This window comes from Mobula birostris, chromosome X, assembly GCF_030028105.1.
Source record: "Mobula birostris isolate sMobBir1 chromosome X, sMobBir1.hap1, whole genome shotgun sequence".
In the NCBI taxonomy this organism is placed as follows: Eukaryota; Metazoa; Chordata; class Chondrichthyes; order Myliobatiformes; family Myliobatidae; genus Mobula; species Mobula birostris.
Genome location: NC_092402.1, coordinates 36258510 through 36276964, shown reverse-complemented (window position 1 = coordinate 36276964; position 18455 = coordinate 36258510). Strand labels below are relative to the sequence as shown.

General features: G+C 40.3%; 1 protein-coding gene across 5 annotated transcripts in view; it reads right to left on the bottom strand.

The window, feature by feature from the left end:
• The window catches only part of LOC140191366 (MAGUK p55 subfamily member 2-like), a 585916-nt gene that overhangs the window by 24853 nt on the left and 542608 nt on the right, over positions 1-18455 (bottom strand). For 4 of the 5 annotated variants that reach the window (XM_072248711.1, XM_072248713.1, XM_072248710.1 and 1 more), the window contains 3 exons: positions 12951-13082; positions 4085-4193; positions 2832-2900 (listed from right to left, as the gene is read on the bottom strand). In XM_072248711.1, the coding sequence (XP_072104812.1) occupies positions 2832-2900; positions 4085-4193; positions 12951-13082 (310 nt within the window). The remainder of the gene's footprint in view (positions 1-2831; positions 2901-4084; positions 4194-12950; positions 13083-18455) is intronic. The other variant, XM_072248715.1, reaches the window with a different exon arrangement.

Below are 18455 nucleotides of genomic sequence, written 5' to 3'. Positions count from 1 at the left end.
CACGAGACCCTGGAAAGAGCAGTGTGCCCCCACAAGTTGGTGGAGTTTGGAGGACCGGTTCATGAAATCGGTCAGAGGCTCACAGGGTGTAAAGGTACGATCAGTGGGAACCTGGAGTGTCTGTCCGCCCTTGTCTGGGTGCCAGGTTCACCACGGAAGAACGATCGTATCTGGAACGGAGGGGTCACAGTCGGTGACCACAGCACGATCAGAAGACATCAAAAGTTCTTCCCGAAACCAACTGCATCTCTCACACTCTCTCTCTCTCTCTCTCTCTCTTCAACGGTACAACAACAGCGATTACTTCGAACTGCACTAAACTGAACTGAACTCTGCTTCACATTAAGACTGATCATTTTACCCCTAGACTGCAATAGAGCTTGGTTGATTCCTATTACCCTATTTCTGTGTATATGTGTGTATTATCATTGCTATCCTGTTACATTTATATCCTTGCGGTTAGTGTACTGTATTACTTATTTCTTTAATAAAACTTTATTAGTTCCTAGTAATCACAGACTCCAACAAGCGTTCCATTTCTGCTGGTTTGGCAACCCAGTTACGGGGTACATAACATAGTTGATAAGCCAAATCTCCTCAAACTCCTAATGAAATATAGCCCCTGTCTTGCCTTCTTTTTAACTGCATCAATATGTGAGGACCAAGTTAGGTCCTCAGAGATATTGACACTCAGGAAATTGAAATGGCTCACTTTCTCCACTTCTGATCCCTCTATAAGGATTGTCTCTCCAATACTTAAGAATGGTAAAGTTCTTGAGTGATTTTCATTCCATTCTTTACATGTGCAGACTGTACCTTATAGCCTGTAAGAGGTAGCTTAAAGAAGTAGTAGAATATTTTAAATTTATAAGCTTATTTTAGCATGTTTTATTTTAAATATATATGCCTATTTTCTAACATGTTTTAGTATTGTTGCAATGGAACTGTATTGTAAGGATTATTAATGTAAATACAACATGTGTTAACTCTATTGAAAAAGCGTAAAGTTGAGAAGCAAAGCATAATCATCATTTAAGTCGGAAATAACACAGACTGTACAGAATGTGCTGAAATGTAATTACATTTAAAACTTGTCAGATATGAACACAGCACTAAATTCAGTTATGGGACTGAGCAGTTGCAAGTGGATAGGTGGAGCAGAACTACTACACGGGTTAGGTATGAACAGCCTGCCATATGATCAAGCTCCCATAACAGTATTAAACTCAAAAGTCTGACATGTATACACACATTCTCCCCCGACAAATGGCAGAACTAGTTTCCTCTCTCTGTCCACTTACAGTAATTATTCTTTATCAATCTAATATGTTGTTGATGTCATTTATGATAATACAATTGATGTATAGTTACCATATCAAGTAATTTTCATGTGTTTTCCAACATTTGGCAAAATTGACTTACAGGGCTGCCTGTGCATTAAATCTACCAGGAACATGCTTATAAAAGATAGTACTTCAAACAAATAAATTGGGATAAAATGCTGATACTAGGACAAAGGGAACAAAGACGGGATTGAAACATCTAAAGGGCTGCAGTATATGACATTTGACACAGAATTCCAGACTATTAGCAAAATAAGCAATTTTTCTCTGAAATGGTGCCATCCTTGCTACTTCCTCAGACATCAAAAGTTCATGCCGATGAAATTCTAGAACTAAACAGCAGAGATCACTGATTAATTAACAATTAAGTGGATGTAGGTCAGTCTGCAAGGGAGTAAACCGGAATGGTAAGGAATAGTACAATCTGCAGAGCAAATTAATAAAAATAAAATAATTTGCAGTAAAAATAATAAGCAGAAACAGAGCAAATAATAGATGAAACATAATACGTATTTTTGAAAGGATCAGGGATGAGATAGCTCTGGAAATTTGCAGCAAGCTTGTACATGAGATAAATAAAAATAGTGAGTTAAAACAGGATAAGTTAGTCATAGGGTTAGAGAGAGAGAGAGAGAGGGAGAGAGAGAGAGATGGGGGTCAGGGAGGGAGATAGACTGAGGGGGCAAAGAGAGTGAAAGATTGGGGAATGGACTTGAGAAAGAGGGAGGGTGAAGCGGGCAGAGAGAAGAGAGGGAGGGAGAGAGGATGGGAGAGAAACAGAGGGAGAGAGAGGAGAGAGATCAGGACGACAGCGGGCAGAGAGGTGAGGGTGAGGGAGGGAGAGGGAGACCAGGAGTAAGGAAAAGCGAACTTACAGTTAGCAGTACACAGCAAGAGGTTAACAAACTGGTGCTGCAGTCACTCTGGTGAACCTTTGAGGTTTGATCTGAGTTAAATATTGCTTATATTGTTTCTTTGTACTAGACACAGATCCCCCTGCAGCCCTGATCAACATCCATCTCACAATAAAAATTAGTGAAATACTTAACTGAAAATTTAATTTGCGGACTGAAATTACTACTCCTTAACCATCAGGCTCATGAACAAAAGGGGATAGTTACACTCACTTAAGGACTTTTTTATCTTGTTATTTCATGCTCTTGTTATTTATTGCTATTTATTTATATCTGCATTTGCATAGTTTGTTATCCACTGATCCTGTTTACAGTTACTGTTCTATAGATTTGCTAAGTATGCCTGCAGAAAAAGAATCTCAGGGTTGTATGTGGTGACATGTATGCACTCTGATAGTAAATTTTACTTTCAATTTTGAACTTTGAAGTAATTGCCATCTGCACTTTAAGAATACCTGTGTTGTGTACAAGTTTTGTGCATGCATTGTGTATATATGTGTGCATATACATTTGTGTGTCTGTGTACCTTGTTAAAAGCAATACTTATCACCTTGCCAAATCCTATGATAGTTACCTGCATTTTTTGTGGTCAGGTACATCATCTTCTTCTTCCTTTTCCCACCCATACTCCCGCACAGTGCACCTATTAATGAAATAATATAGGGAATGATTATAGTTAAAAAGCGCATAGATCGCTTCAGGTATATATTGAAATCTCGTTTTATATTCAAGGATTTAAATTGCTTGCTTTGAAGTATTAACAAGCTATTAAGTAGACTGACTTGTTATCCTGTCTAATTTTTATTAATAGATGATAGAGAATCCATCATGTACGTTATTAAGCTAGAGAAAACCGGAAAAACTGACCAGGTCACCATTCACCCTCGCATGCAGTACACAATGCTGACTGTGGTTTGCTTGAAGTTTCTCACATTGTGTGGCTGGATTCTGGGAGCGTGCATCAATCTGAACTGAAAATACTCCATGCTACATTGTGAGTATTATTTCTTTATTTGAGATCTTTAATCAATTTTTTCCATATCCTACATTGTTTCTTGTCTTGTCACTTTTTCCCTGACTGCCTGAACAGTCTTGAGTAACCAAGATGGAGCAACACACAAAGTGCTGGAGGAACTCTGCAGGAACCAGCATCTAAGGAGGGTAATAGACAGTTGACATTTTAAGCTGAGACCGTTCAGGTAGACTGGAAAGAGGGGAGCTAGCCAGTATAAAAAGGTGGAGTAAAAGAGTGGAGCATGGGCTGCTGGATCCGGGAAAGAGGCTGGTGGGTAGGGAGGGGGGCACGGAATGGGACTGACACCAGAAGCAGGGAGGTGATAGGTGGAAGTGACAAAGAGCTCAAAATGACTGAATCTGATAGGAGAGGATAGTGGAAAATGCATTAAATGGATTTGGAAATACTCAATGCTAAATTGAGAGTCCTGTTTCTTTACTGTTGGTTTTGTAAAACGCTACATATTTTTAATATAAACCTCCCCATTGAAATAAGTGGAATGCCATGAATTTCAAATATTTAATTTGCAAGCTAGTTATCCATTTCTCTCTGTTGATGCTGAGCTCTCAAATAGTTTGTGTGTTGCTCCAGATTCTAGCATCTGCAGTCTCCTGTGTCTTCAGTATACCTACATGAATCCTGAATCTTTTGCCTGGTAGATTGAATTGGTCAGTGAAACCCACTGTGGATTATCATTATTATTATTAATAATAATAATAACAACAATAATAATAACCAGTATAGTTTTAACCAAGTGCCTGAATTACTTTTACAAAGCAGAGGGGCAATATATTGAATTATAGATCACATACCTGAAGGCGTGGAAAAATCCCAATCTCGTTTGACAAAAGCTTTCCTCTTTTCCTCCAACAGTTGACTTGGGATAAGGCCTGCACTCCCTCCTTCCTTCACATGGCAGGCCTAGAAGACAAGAGGAGAGGTAAGGATTAACAAAACTCCAGTGGGTGCCTTTAATCAGTACCCTGGCTCAAATTTTTATAGCAAGGGGAGATGATGAGGCCTGCTGCCCAGTGAAAATGGGACTGAGGTTATATCAAAATGATGGACTAAGACAATCTCTTTACCTGTATGGGCAATAATATTTTTTTAAAAAATGAATCATTTTAATATACAAGTAAACATCCTATGTATATATATTGAATAGAAGTTCATATGATATTTTAGGATAGAATTTTATCCCCATTGTCTTTCAGACATTAGTGAAAAGAACAATAACCTAGGCCATTGTCATTCGACCTGTCCCAAGCAGAGATCCCTCCTGTATTTTTGTAGGTTTCCAGAGTCAGTTGACTGTCCCAGGACGCTGTTCTCCCACAACCATACCATCCGAGTGCTAAAGAAAACAAATGGTCCTATTTGATTGATGGATGGTAAGTCACATGGACACCACACAGTTAGAATCAGTACCCTCAAATTTATTATGGTTAGTCAGTAACTGTCAACCATATTATGCTGACAGTCAGTGTTTGCACATCACTTATATCCTCCCAAGTCTGTGCAGGAACAAGTCTACTTCAGCCAGTGGTGATGGCAGTGTTTATGGACTCTATAAATTATATGGGAACGGTTGTGAAGAAAGGCTTCCACAATCACCGTGTCCTAAGATTGGAGCCCAACTGTTAGCACTATGAGTGGCAGGAACCGGAGGAATAGCCAAGAACGTGCTCCTGTGTATTAACCAATGCACATTTTGTGTGTCACAGGTCCGCGGAATAGCAAATTGAGTAGAGGGAGAGTCAGTTTAAGAGAAGCGAATGGGGACAGTCAGCACTTTTTGCGCACCACAGTCCCAAGGAGACACCAGATTATGCAGAGAAACAGAGAGTTTAAAAGAAATGAGGGAAGCAGACAACATTTTTTGCGCACCACAGCCCAGAAAATACCGGATTATGTAGAGGTGGAGAGAGTTCAAAAGAAGCGAGCAGGGACAGTTGGCATTTTTGCGTGCCACAGTCCTGAGGGGACACCGGACTGAGTAGAGAGAGAGTTTAAAAGAAGCGAGCGGGGATAGTCAGCACATTTTGCACGCTACAGTCCTGAGAAGATACCGTATTGCGCACAGGGAGATATTAAAAGAAGCAAAGGGAATCAGTTAGCACATTTTGCGCACCACAAACCTGAGGAGGCTCCAGATTGAGTAGAGGGAGAGAGAGCTTAAAAGAAGCGAGCAGGGCAGTTGGCATATCTTGCGCAGTACAGTCCCGATGAGATATTGACTGGATTGCACATGGTGAGAGAGAGTTTAAAAGAAGCAAATGGGGGTAGTCAGATTTTTTTGCGCGCCACAGTTCCTGAGAAGACATTGGATTGCGCATAATTAGGCACTTGATAAGGATCAATAAAAAGCAAATAGGTTTAAGTGTTAAAGTGGGCAGTTGAGGCTTTGGCTTATCGATGCATAGGCCCCAGGTAGATTTTTTTCTTTATTAGGGAAGTGTGGTGGATTGGGCCAGGTTGTTTTCTGGAAAAGGTGTACGTGGTAAGTGGGAGGACTTCAAAAGTGAAATTTTGAGAGTACAGAATTTGTATGTTCCTGTCTAACTAAAAGGGAAGGAGAACAGGTTTAGGGGGCCTTGGTTTTCAAGAGATATTGAGGAACAAATGAGGTACTTAAGGAGTATAAGAAATGCAAGAAAACACTTAAGAGGGAAGTCAGGAGGGTTAAAAGAAGACATGTGGTTGCTCTAGCAGACAAGGTGAAGGAGAATCCTTAGGGCTTCTACAGGTATTTTAAGAGCAAAAGGGTAACAAGGGACAAAATTGGTCCTCTGGAAGATCAAATGATTATCTATGCATGGAGCAGAAAGAAACAGGGGAAATCATAAGTGGATTTTATTGCATCTGTATTTATTCAGGAGATGGACATGGAGTCTACAGATGTGAGGCAATGCAGCAGCAAGGTCGTGGACACTCTACAGATTATGAAGGAGGTAGTTTTTGCTGTGTGTAGGCAAATTAGGGTGGATGCATCCCCAGGGCCTGATAATGTGTTCCCTTGGACCTGTGGGAGGCTAATACAGAAACTTTAGGGGCTGCAGCAGAGATATTTAAAACATCCTTTGCCAGGGCTGAGGTGCGAGAGGATTGGAGGATAGCTAATGTTCTTCTGTTGTTTAAGAAAGGCTCTAAGAATAATCCAAAAAATCATAGGCCAGTGATGCTGTTATCAGTAGTGGGAAAGTTATTGGAAGGTGAAAATTTACCTATTTGGATAGACAAGGACTGATTAGGAATAGTCAACATGGCTTTGTGTGTGATAAGTAATGTCTAATCAATCTTTTTGAGTTTTTCGAGGAAGTTAGCAGGAAAGTTGATGAAGACAATGCAGTGGATGCTGTCTACATAGACTTTTTAGCAAGACCTTTGACAATGTCTCACATGAGCAGTTGGTCAAGAAGTTTCTGTCACTCAGCATTCAAGATAAGGTAGTAAATTGAATTAAACGTTGGCTTTGCAGAAGAAGCCAGAGAGTGGTTGAAGATGGGTGCCTTTCTGACTGGAGGCCTGTGACCAGTGATATGCCACAGGGATTGGTGCTGAGTCTGTTGTTGTTTGTCATCTATATCAGCGATCTGGATGATAATGCGGTAAACTGGATCAGCAAATTTGTTGATGAAACCAGGATTGGGGGTATAGTAGACTACAAGGAAGACTATCAAAACTTGCTGCGGGATCTGGACCAACTGGAAAAATGGGTTGAAAATGGCAAGAGGAATTTAATGTAGACAATTGTGAGGTTTTGCACTTTGGTAGGACCAACCAGGATAGATCTTACATGATGAGTGGTAGGGCACTAAGGAGTGCAGCAGAACAGAGGGATCTGGGAATACAGATCCATAATTCCTTGAAAGTGGTGTTACAGATAGATAGGGTTGTGAATAAAGCTTTTGACACATTGGCCTCCATAAATAATGTATTGAGTGCAGAAGTTTAGATGTTATGTTGAAATTTTATAAGACATTGGTGAGGCCTAATTTGGAGTGTTGTGTCAAGTTTTGGTCACCTACCTACAGGAAATGTGTAAGTAAGATTGAAAGAATGCAGATAAAATTTATAAGGATGTTGCCTGGGCTTGAGAACCTGAGTTATAGGGAAAGGTTGAATAGGTTAGGACATTATTCCCTAGAATGAAGAAGATTGAGGATAGATTTGATTGAGGTATACAAAATTATTAGGGTTATAAATAGGGTAAATGCAAGCAGGCTTTTTCCACTGATGTTTCCTGAGACTAGCACTAGAGGTCATGGGTTAAGGGTGAAAGGTGAAGTGTTTAAGGGGAACATGAGGGGAATCTTCTTCAGAGAGTGTGGAACGAGCTGCCAGAGCAAGTGGGTGAATGTGAGGTTGATTTCAACATTTAAGAGAAATTTGGGTAGGTACATGGATGGGAGGGGTATGGAGGGCTATGGTCCGGGTGCAAATTGATTGGACTAGGCAGATTAACAGTTCGACACAGAGTAGGTGGGCCAAAGGGCCTGTTTCTGTGCTGTAGTGTTCTATAATTCTGTGAAAAGGAGGGGGCAGGACTTGTGATAGTGCCATGGGGAAATAGTTGTGAATATAAGAAAGAAGGAAAAGTGAAAATGCTTATGAAAGAACTGGAAGCATTGGATTGCAATTGATAAATGGGAAGGAAATGGAAGAGAAATGGAAAAGGCTAGAGTCAGTCTTTGGAAGATTGGAGTTACAGTATTGAAGAGAAAAATAATTGGCCATAAAAGTATAGTGCAAAACAAACAATACTGAGGGAAAATTTGCTGTTTTTAATGATAATGAGCTGAATTTAATCCAGACTTGATTCAATGCTTTGCTATTGCTAATCACAAATTATTTTAATATGAAGGTCTGTAGGATGGTTGGAATTAATTGATAGTTTAAAACCTGAGTTCCATTCAGAAACCCAGATTTTAATTGAATAGGCTCAATGATCCTTTTCCATTTCTTGCTATACAGTATTTCAAAGTTTCTCAGGATAGCATTTTGCTCTTCTAAACGTGTTTGTTTCTCCAGATGCTTCCACTGTCAGAAGATCCATAATCATTAGTTGAAGGATTCAAATAAATTAAATGTCAACAGCTGTTAGTATTAAATGATCTCAACAGAGTCATTACTCCTTATCTGATAATCTCTGTCAATGGTGTGATTTATTACATATTAATGGCACCAACACATTTGACTAATTTATCAACCACTGTATGTTACCCAACTAGGAAATAAAACATGACTCAGAAGGTTAATGTATGAAGGACCTGTACCAAAAGATGTTGGTTAGGATTTTTGCATAAGGTAAAACGATGTTCAAAGCAAATTACATTAGATTCCGATTTCTATTACCAAACATTCCCTCCAGTTTAGCTGCACCCCTCCTCTCCCCACTAGGCCCTGTCAATTGCATTGAAAGAAATGTTTAAAAAAACTGCAGATACTGGAAATCTGAAATAAAACAGGAAATACTGGAAACACTCGGCAAGTAAAGCAGCACCTGTGGAAAGAGGAACATCAGTCCCTTATCTCTTCCCTTCCCACCATATAGGAACCAAACAGTCCATTCAGTTGAAGCAGAGGTGTACTTGCACCTCGTCCAATCTGCTGTACAGTTCTCAGTGCTGGCATATGACTTCTCTATACTGGAGAAACCAAATGCAGAGTGGGTAATCATTTTGCAAAACACTTATATTCAGTCTACATAGGTGATCCTGAGCTTTCTACTTTAATTCTCCCTCTCATTCCCATTCCGAGGCAATTTTCACTATTCTAACCTCTTCAGACAACTCAGGCCCTTAAGTCCTAGCAACATCCTTGCAAGCCTTTTCTGCGCTCTTTTCAGTTTAGCCATGTTTTGCCTATAACAGGGTAACCAGAACTGTACACAGTGCTAAAAGTGCAACCTCTTCAATGACTTATACAACTGCTATGTAATGTCCTAATTCCTACACTGAATACCATGACTTTGTTTCACTCCACTGCCTGCACCTGACACAGTAACTTTAATCCTTGGAGCACAGGAGATTAAAGGCTGATTTATACTACTGCGTCAAATTGATGCTGTAACCTACGCAAGTGGCCTACGCACGTTGTGAGCATTTATACTTGTGCATTGGTGTGTCTGCGTCACTCTGCAATTCGGGCATGTCACGCAAGCGCACACACCTGCCTGTGCAAGGCTTCATCGTCATGGTAGTCTTTCTTGGGGTAAACAAGTTTAAAGCGAGCGTCTTTTTTCGTAAAAGCGAAATGTGTCCTCCATAATTTCAGAGGTCTGTAAAGCTTATGGAAAACATTGCAGCCAGAGTTCCTTCCCTGCCCTTCAGTCGCTCAATGGGAAACTATTGCAGTGTAGGAGGAAATGCAATGCTACCAAGCCGACCAATCACAGTTGTTGCGGTCTGCGTTGCCACGATGCGTAGCTACATTTTGGGAGAGGTGCGCATCAGGCTAGGTCGTATGTAGCCGCATAGGCTCTGTGGCTATGCCATACCTACAGCGTCGATTTGACGCAGAAGTATAAATCAGCCTTATGAAGTGAACTTCCAGAAATGTCTAAATTTGTGAGGGGCTTGAACAGGGTGAATGCACACAGTCTATTTCCCAGGATTGGGGAATCAAGAACTAGGAAGTATACAGTAGGTTTAACGTGAGAGAGGAAAGATTTAATAGGAACTTGAGGAGCAACTTCCTCACACAGAGGATAGTACATTGAAATCTAAAGGTTTCTTCAGATATATAAAGTGTAAAGGAGAAGCAAGGATGGATATCAGACTGCTGGGAAATGACGCTGGAGAGGTAGTAATGAGGTACAAGGAAAAGACGGACAAACTGAGTAAGTATTTTGCATCAGTCTTCACTGCGGAAAACACGATCAGTATGGTGGAAGTTCCAAGTGTCAGGGGTCATGAAGTATGTGAAATTACCATCACTAGAGAGAAGGTACTTGGGAAACTGAAAAGTCTGAAGGTAGATAAGTCACCTGGACCAGATGGATGACACCCCAGAGTTCTGAAAGAGGTGGCTGAAGAGATTGTGGAAGCATTAGATTCTGGAATGGTTCCGGAAGACTGGGAAATTGCTTATGTCACTCCACTCTTTAAGTAGGGAGAGAGGCAGAAGAAAGGAAATGATAGGCCAGTTAGTCTGACCTCAGTAACTGGGAAGACCTTGGAGTCGATTGTTAAGGATGTGGTTTTGGGGTACTTGGAGGCATATGGTAAAATGAGCTGTAGTCAACATGGTTTCCTCAAGGGAAAATCTTGCCTGACAAATCTGTTGGAATTCTTTGAAGAAATAACAAGCAAAATAGTCAAAGGAAAATCAGTCAATGTTGTGTATTTGGATTTTCAGAAGGCCGTTGACAAGGTGCCACACATGAGGCTGATTAACAATCTACAAGCCCATGGTATTACAGGAAAGATTCTAGCGTGGATAAAGCAGTGGCTGACTGGCAGGAGGCAAAGAGTGTGAATAAAGGGAACCTTTTCTGGTTGGCTGCCGGTGACTAGCGGTTTTCCACAGGGGTCTGTGTTAGGGCCGAATATTCTTACGTTACATGTCAATGATTTGGATGATGGAATTGTTGGCTTTGTTGCAAAGTTTGCAGACGTTATGAAGATAGGTGGGGGTCAGGTAGTTTTGAGGAAATAGGGAGGCTTATTCGGAAATTAGGCTTATTAGGCAGATTAGGAAAATGGGAGAAGTGGCAGATGGAATACAGTGCCAGGAAATGTATTGTCATAGACTTTGGTAGATGAAATAAAAGGGTTGACTATTTTCTAAATGGAGAGAAAATACAAAAAACTGAGGTGCAAAGGGACTTGAGAGTCCTTGTGCAGGATTTTCTGAAGAGTAATTTGCAGGTTGAGTCTGTAGTGGGGAAGGCAAATGTAACGCTAGCATTCATTTCAAGAGGACTAGAACATAATCAAGGATGCAATGTTGAGACTATGGAGTACTGGTGAGGCTTCACTTGGAGTATTGTGAGCAGTTTTGAGGCCCCTATCTCAGAAAGGATGTGTTGAAACCACAGAGGATTCAAAGGAAATTCACGAAATGATTCCAAGATTAAAAAACTTGTCAAATGAAGAGCGTTTGATGGTTCTGGGCCTGTATTTGTTGGAATTCAGAAGAATGAGCAGTGACCTGATTGAAATCTATTGAATGGTGAAAGGCCTTTGTTAGAGTAGATGTGGAGAGGATGTTTCCTCTGATGGGAGAATCTAAAACCAGAGGACACAGCCTTAGAATAGAGGGGCATCCTTTTAGAACGGAGATGAGGAGGAATTTCTTTACCCAGAGAGTGGTGAATCTGTGGACTATTTTGCCACAGGCAGCTGTGGAGGCCAAGTCCTTATGTTTATTTAAGGCAGAAGTTGCTAGATTCTTGATTGGCCAGGGAATGAAGGAACATGTTGGGGAGAGGGGAAGGCAGGAGATGAGGTGGAGTGGAAAAATAGATCAGCCATGATGAAATGGTGGAGGAGACTTGATGGGCCAAATGGCCTAATTCTGCTTCTATATCTTATGGTCTTATATTTGGTACAAGCTGCCAGAAGAAGTTGTTGATGCAGGTACAAGACATTTAGAGACGTACATAGAGAGGAAAGATTTAGTGGGATATGGGTTAAACATGGGCAAATGGGTCATGTTTCGACTGGAAGCATGGTTGGCATAAATGTTGGGCAAAAGGACTAATTAAAATAAGCATTGAGTGGATGACAAAAAAGAGTAAATATGATGGGTAACTAAACCTGCTTTAGCTAAGCAACTTATGGATATGGGTGACCCTCTGCTCTAAATGGGTATAAAAACCTTACATCAGAGATATTTTGCTTTTTGTGAGACTTACACAGTAGCAGATACAAAGGGTCCAAATTCCACATATGCAAATCTGCAACTTAGTAGAGGGCACTTAGCATTAAACCCACAACAGTTCAGGTCAGAACTCAGACAGTCAAAACTAAATCCAGGGTAGCTCACACCTAATGGCAAGAAGCAGAAGCAGCACCTGTTGCTTAGCAACGCACGTACACCAACTCGATCAGGTACCAGTGGAATGGGCCATTCAGAGATGGGACGGCTAGAAGAAAGCAACACCATGAAAATGTTCCTTGGTTGTGGTTGGGGAGGAGAGGTCATAATAGGCCAATGAGAAGATAGGCAAATCGGGTCATACAGTACAGAAAATGGCCCCGTGGTTTCTGTAGTGTAGCAGTGAGTGTAACAACATTACAGTGCCTGCAACCCAGGTTCAATTCTGTCCATTCTCCCCTCTCCTCCCCAGTTCCTACTGTTATCTATATACTCAGGAAAATTTATAGGATCCAATCCACCTACCAACCTGCACATCTGTTGAATATGGGAGAAACCCAGAAAAGAAACCCACACAGTCACATGTAGTCTGCAAAGACAGCATCAGAGATCAGGATTGAACCGAAGGTGCTTGAAGCTATGAGGCAGCAATGCCACTAGCTAAGCCACAGTTCCATTTACCCGTCTCCTGATAGGAAAGGACACTTACAGGAGTCACGGATGGGGACCTTCTGAAGATCCTGCCCAATGAGCATTGATCTATTTATCAGATTATACAGGTTCAGAGAAATTCAGCAAATGCAGAAGAATTTGTGCTGGAAAGGTAAGAAAGTGGTGTGCAGACACTGACAATACCTGCCACCAGTTGAGATCTTCCTGATTCACAATCTGCAATATATCGCCATAGGTAAACTTCAAGCCAGCTTCTTTGCAAGGTATCAGGTTATCATTGACAGGATCATACTCAAAGTGGCACTTCACAAATACCTGAAAGGATTTAAGAAATTGACACCATTATTTCAACATTCTCTTAAATGAGTGTGGCATTAAAACAAGAATTTGCATTTATCTCCAAACTTTGACGTTGCAAGCATCCTGAACTGCTTCAAAGGAGGGGAAGTCAGATAAAATCTAACACCAAACCAAAAGATGTATCAGGACAGGCTTTATCAAAGAGGAAAGATTTCAATTTATGTTTTGATGGAAATAAAAGAAGATGAAGGGAGAAAATTAGGGATAGCTTTAGTCACTGAGGAAACAGCTACCAATCGTAGGCAAAGGAAATCAGGATTGACCAGTTGAGTTCTCAGATGACTCAAGGCATTTGAAGATCAGGATGAGAATTTTAAAATCAAGGGATGCCTCAGCCAGAGCCAAAATGGCTTGATTCAAGTTAAGCTTGGGGTTTTGGAAAAGTTTAGCACTACAGAGGCTGGAAAATGGTAGACCAGTCAGGAAATTATTAGAACAGTGGAGGTGCAGATAAATCTTGAGGTTTCAGCAGTGAACAAATTGACAATGGGATAGCAATGCTGATATTACGTGTTTGACTGTGTGTTTTGTGATGGAGAGAACATGGTGTCAGAAATCCGAGATGCTGGGTCGGATGGGAGATTGATCTAAGAGCATGGGCTGAAGATGCTGCTTCTGGTCTCAAATACTGAACTGGAGGAAATTTATGTTAATCTGTTATTATACACTAGATGAGGAAGGCTAGTGGTAGAGCTGCAGTCTCACAGCTCCAGTGACCTGGGTTCAATTCTGACTTCTGGTGCTGTCTATGTGAGTTTTTATATTTTCCCTGTGACTCTGTGAATTTCCTCCAGGTGCTCTGATTTCCTCGAACATCTCAAAGAAGTACAGGTTGGTTGATTAATTGGGCCACTTTGCTTCTTGGGTGTAAGTGAAAGAATCTGAGCAAGGTTGCTAGGAACGTGGGGGGAATAAATAATAGGATTAATGTAAATGGGTACCTAGTGGCTGGTGGGCCAACTTCTATGTTGTATAACACTCTGACAACTGCATTCAACGAGACAATAGAAGAAGTGACATGGTCACTCACATAAAAGGCTGTAAATAGGTCAAGAAACGCAGGGAGACATAATGTGCCATGGTCACAGTATGAAAGAATGAATTAACGCAGCTAGATAAAATATAAACACTTCACTGTGGTTCGTTCATGAGACACAGAGCTGAAAAGCAATTAAGTTATTTTAGGCTTATATAGAGAGATGATTAGATTGCAGCTCTGGTTACCACACTATATAATGGATACTGAGAGAATGTAAAAGGTGCAGAAATAATTTATAAGGATACAATGAGTATTTAGAGGTTGTAATTGTCATGAATGAGTAAGCGTCTTATTTTTGGCCTTTTTCCTCTTCAGTATTCGCAACCTTTTAGTTCTCATGACCATATAAATCCTCTCCACTGCCTCAACATACAATATAGAGACCAGAACAGTGCACAGTTGCCTAAAAAAGGTCTCAGGCATTATTGGAGTAGACATTTAAAATGAAACACTTGTAGGTAAATCCAAAACAAGGGATCAAAAATTAAAAATAGACACTAATAAAACCCAACAAGCATTCAATAGAATTTTATTTTGTGTTTCCAGCACTGCAGGCTTGGAATAGTTAACTGAACATACCTTTGTGAAATGAAAATTGGCAATGGGCAGAGTGTAAGACAGACTATTGCCACCTTTAAGCAGGGCATTATTCATTGTGCTCGTGATCTAATTTTGTAGAGAAACAAACTCTTGCATCTCTATAAATTCAGGTCAAATTATTGGTTAAAGAAACATAAGATATAAAACAAATATTCCTCCATGGATAAGGAACAGAATTCTTCCAAACTAAATAATTTTATATAACCACCCCTGAATACCAATAACATTGCTACACAATATAATAAGTAAAGGCATCCGTTAGTCTTGCGAGACCATGGATCTGCGTCTGGAAAATCTTCACTCTCCAGCGCGCAGGCCTGGGCAGGGTTGTACGGAAGACCAGCAGTTGACCATGCTGCAAGTCTCCCCTCTCCACGACACCAATGTTGTCCAAGGGAAGGGCATTAGGACCCATACAGCTTGGCACCAGTGTCATCGCAGAGCAATGTGTGATTAAGTGCCTTGCTCAAGGACACAACACGCTGCCTCGGCTGGGGCTCGAACTCACGAACTTCAGGTCGCTAGTCCAATGCCTTAACCACTTGGCCACGTGCCCACTACTACACAATATAATAGTCTCAGATTATTTATATCAAACAATAGGTAACAGTGTCAGATAGGACACCACAGTAGCATAGCAGTTAGCGCAGTTCAGAGTTCAATCCTGGCATCCTCCTCAAGGACTTTGTACGTCCTCCCTGTGGTATGTGTGGATTTCCTCTGGATGCTCCATTTTCCTCCCACAGTCCAAAGACACACCAGTTAGTAGGTTAACTGGTCATTGTAAATTGCCCTGTCATTAGGCTAGGGTCAAAGCGGGGGTTGCTGATGGTGCGGCTCAAAGGGCCAGAAAGGCCTTTTCCGCGCTGTATCTCGAAATAGTGTTCAAAGTTCAGAAGTTCAAAGCGCAGAGTAAATGTATTAACAAAGTACATATATGTCATTATATACTCATCTGTGATTTATTTTCTTGTAGGCATTCACAGTAGAACAAAGAAATACAACAGAATCAATGAAAAACTGCACAAAAAGACTGACTAACTTTTATATAGTAAGATAATGAATACTTACTGCAACATTCCCCCTAGATATATCATCTTCATGCTGTTTTACCCATGGTATTTTTGAAAAAGACAGCACTGAAATCTTGTAATGATTCACACTGAGGATCACCGCTCTTCCTGAGAATTTCACACACTTCTTCAGTTGGTAACTACTTTCTCTGTGTAGACACACACCAGCAGTTGCTCACTGGTTCTAGATTATTTCCAGTTTATCTGGATGCTCCTCGGTGCAATTCTGTGGGAACCTTTAGTTCTGCATCCAGCAGAACTCATTATATTTGTTGGTTCCAAAGCACTCCAATCTCATTTGAATTCAACTCACACTTACCCACACAAATCTCTTTAGATCTAAACTCCATTCAATTTCTGCTTAAAAAAGTCATTTGGGCTGCAGTGTCAGATTTGAAGAGTATTTATCTGAAGAGTAATTATGCATTAACGCTGTCCAGTGTACATTACACATGGATGGCAGATTGGCATTGGTACTGCAAATACAAGAAAATCTGCAGATGCTGGAAATCAGAGCAAAACACATAAAATTCTGGAGGAACTCAGCAGATCAGGCAGCATCTATGGAAAAGAGGAAACAGTCGACGTTTCGGGCCGAGACCCTGGTGAAAGGTCCTGATGAAAGGTCTCAGCCCGAAACGCCGACTATACTCTTTTCCATAGATGCTGCCTGGCCTGCTGAGTTCCTCCAGCATTTTGTGTGTGCTACTTGGTATTGGTTTAATATTTTGTCACAGGTAATGTGAGATACAGTGAAAAGCTTGTCTTGTTAACTGTTCATACAGATCAAATCATTACACGGTGCATTGAGGTAGAACAAGATAAAACATTAATAATGCAGAACAAAGTGTAACACCTGCAGAAAAAGTAACCAATAATGTGCAAGATCCTAACAAGGCAGATTGTGAGGTCAAGAGTCCATCCTATAGAACAGATAGTAACTATCCTGTTCTAATTAGGGAGTAACTGACTCTAATGATTATAACTTGACTAAAAAACTTTGCAATTTGCCCAAAGAAATTTTGATCAAATAAACAGACAAGTGAAAACATTAAATTCTAAATTGCTTTGAGAAAATTATGCGTTAACCTGAGAAAAAATTTAAATGGGACTGGATGTCACCCAAGGATCAAATAATGGCTGAACATTATCAACTGCGTTGGTGAGGGCATTTAAAGTGAATTAGATGTCTTCAAAGGCAACTATGAATTGCGTATTGAAAGAGAATGGTTCATGAAGTAGACCCAGAGCAAGATAACTGAAAATCATTAACAACCTGTAGAAGCTGGAAATGTGAAATGAAAACAGAAAATGTTAGAGACACATAGCAGGTCAGGTATTATCTGTAGATAAACAGAGTTAATGTTTCATAGAGTTTGCAAATGAAACTGACGTGCTATGGGTGTTCAGTTTTTTTTTGGTTTTTACTTGGGAGTAAGAGGGGATGACTTCAGTAAGCTCCTCAGTAGTATTGTCCTGACACCCAAAGAGGCAAAAATGAAAGCACTCTGCTGTTAATTCTTCAGGAAGCTAGTTGTAGAAATATGGCTGAACTCTAGGCGATCACAGCCCAATGTAAAGCAAGCCATTAAGATTTTACAGTGTTGAGAAATAGATATGAAATTTCTGCTAACTGGGAAGAAAAATTCCAGTTTTCATACTGAAGAATAAAATAAGGACAGCACACTTATCCAAATACTCACATTCCAATAAGTAAGACATAACTATCAGAATATAAAGAAAATTAAGTGAGTATATTTGTACATTTAAGTGCAAATGGATGATTATACAAGTCATAATAATACACAGGGAGCTAGAAGTTCATTGGCAGGTTTATCACATTAATTACTTAAAAGCAGATTTTCTTAAAATAGTAAAATACTTGTCGGTTTAACTTGGCAGCTCAATCTTCAGGGCTGAGATTTTGCAGTAATTTGATATGAAAAATTTGAATCTACCATAGGCCAAAAAATGCACTTCTGACAAATGCAGTGTTGTCGGAGAGGTAGGTAGAACTGAACGAATATGCCACCATTGTGACTGACTTCATCAAGACCTGTGGGGATGAGTAAGTACCTTTGAGAGCATAGCGGACATACCCACGTATGACATGAATGAACCATGAGATTCGCAGTCTGTTGAGGGCTAGTTCTGTGACATTCAAGACCATTGATCCAAAACTGTACAAGAAGTACAGATACTATGACCTATGGAAGGGTATCTTAAGAGTGAAAAAACAATTCCAGGTGAAGTTAGAGATGGAATTGGATGTGGGTCAGCTCTGGCAGGGTTTGCCGGCCATTACTTCCTAGAAGGTGAAACCAATCATCATAAATTACTGTGATGTTTCACTTCCAGATATACTCAACACTTCTTATAAACACTTTGAAAGGAAGAATAAAACTACACCTGTGTGAATCCCTGCAGCATCTGGCTTTTATTAATAGTATTCCACTTACTATAAGAAACAAAAATACATGCTGTAAGGGATTAAGGTGCTCGAGGATACAAGTCTTTTGTTTATTAACGAATAGGTCCTTCAGTATAATTCTATCCTTGTTTATAAATACTATAAAAAACATGGCAACTAAAATCTGTACATCCCCCTGGGAAGGT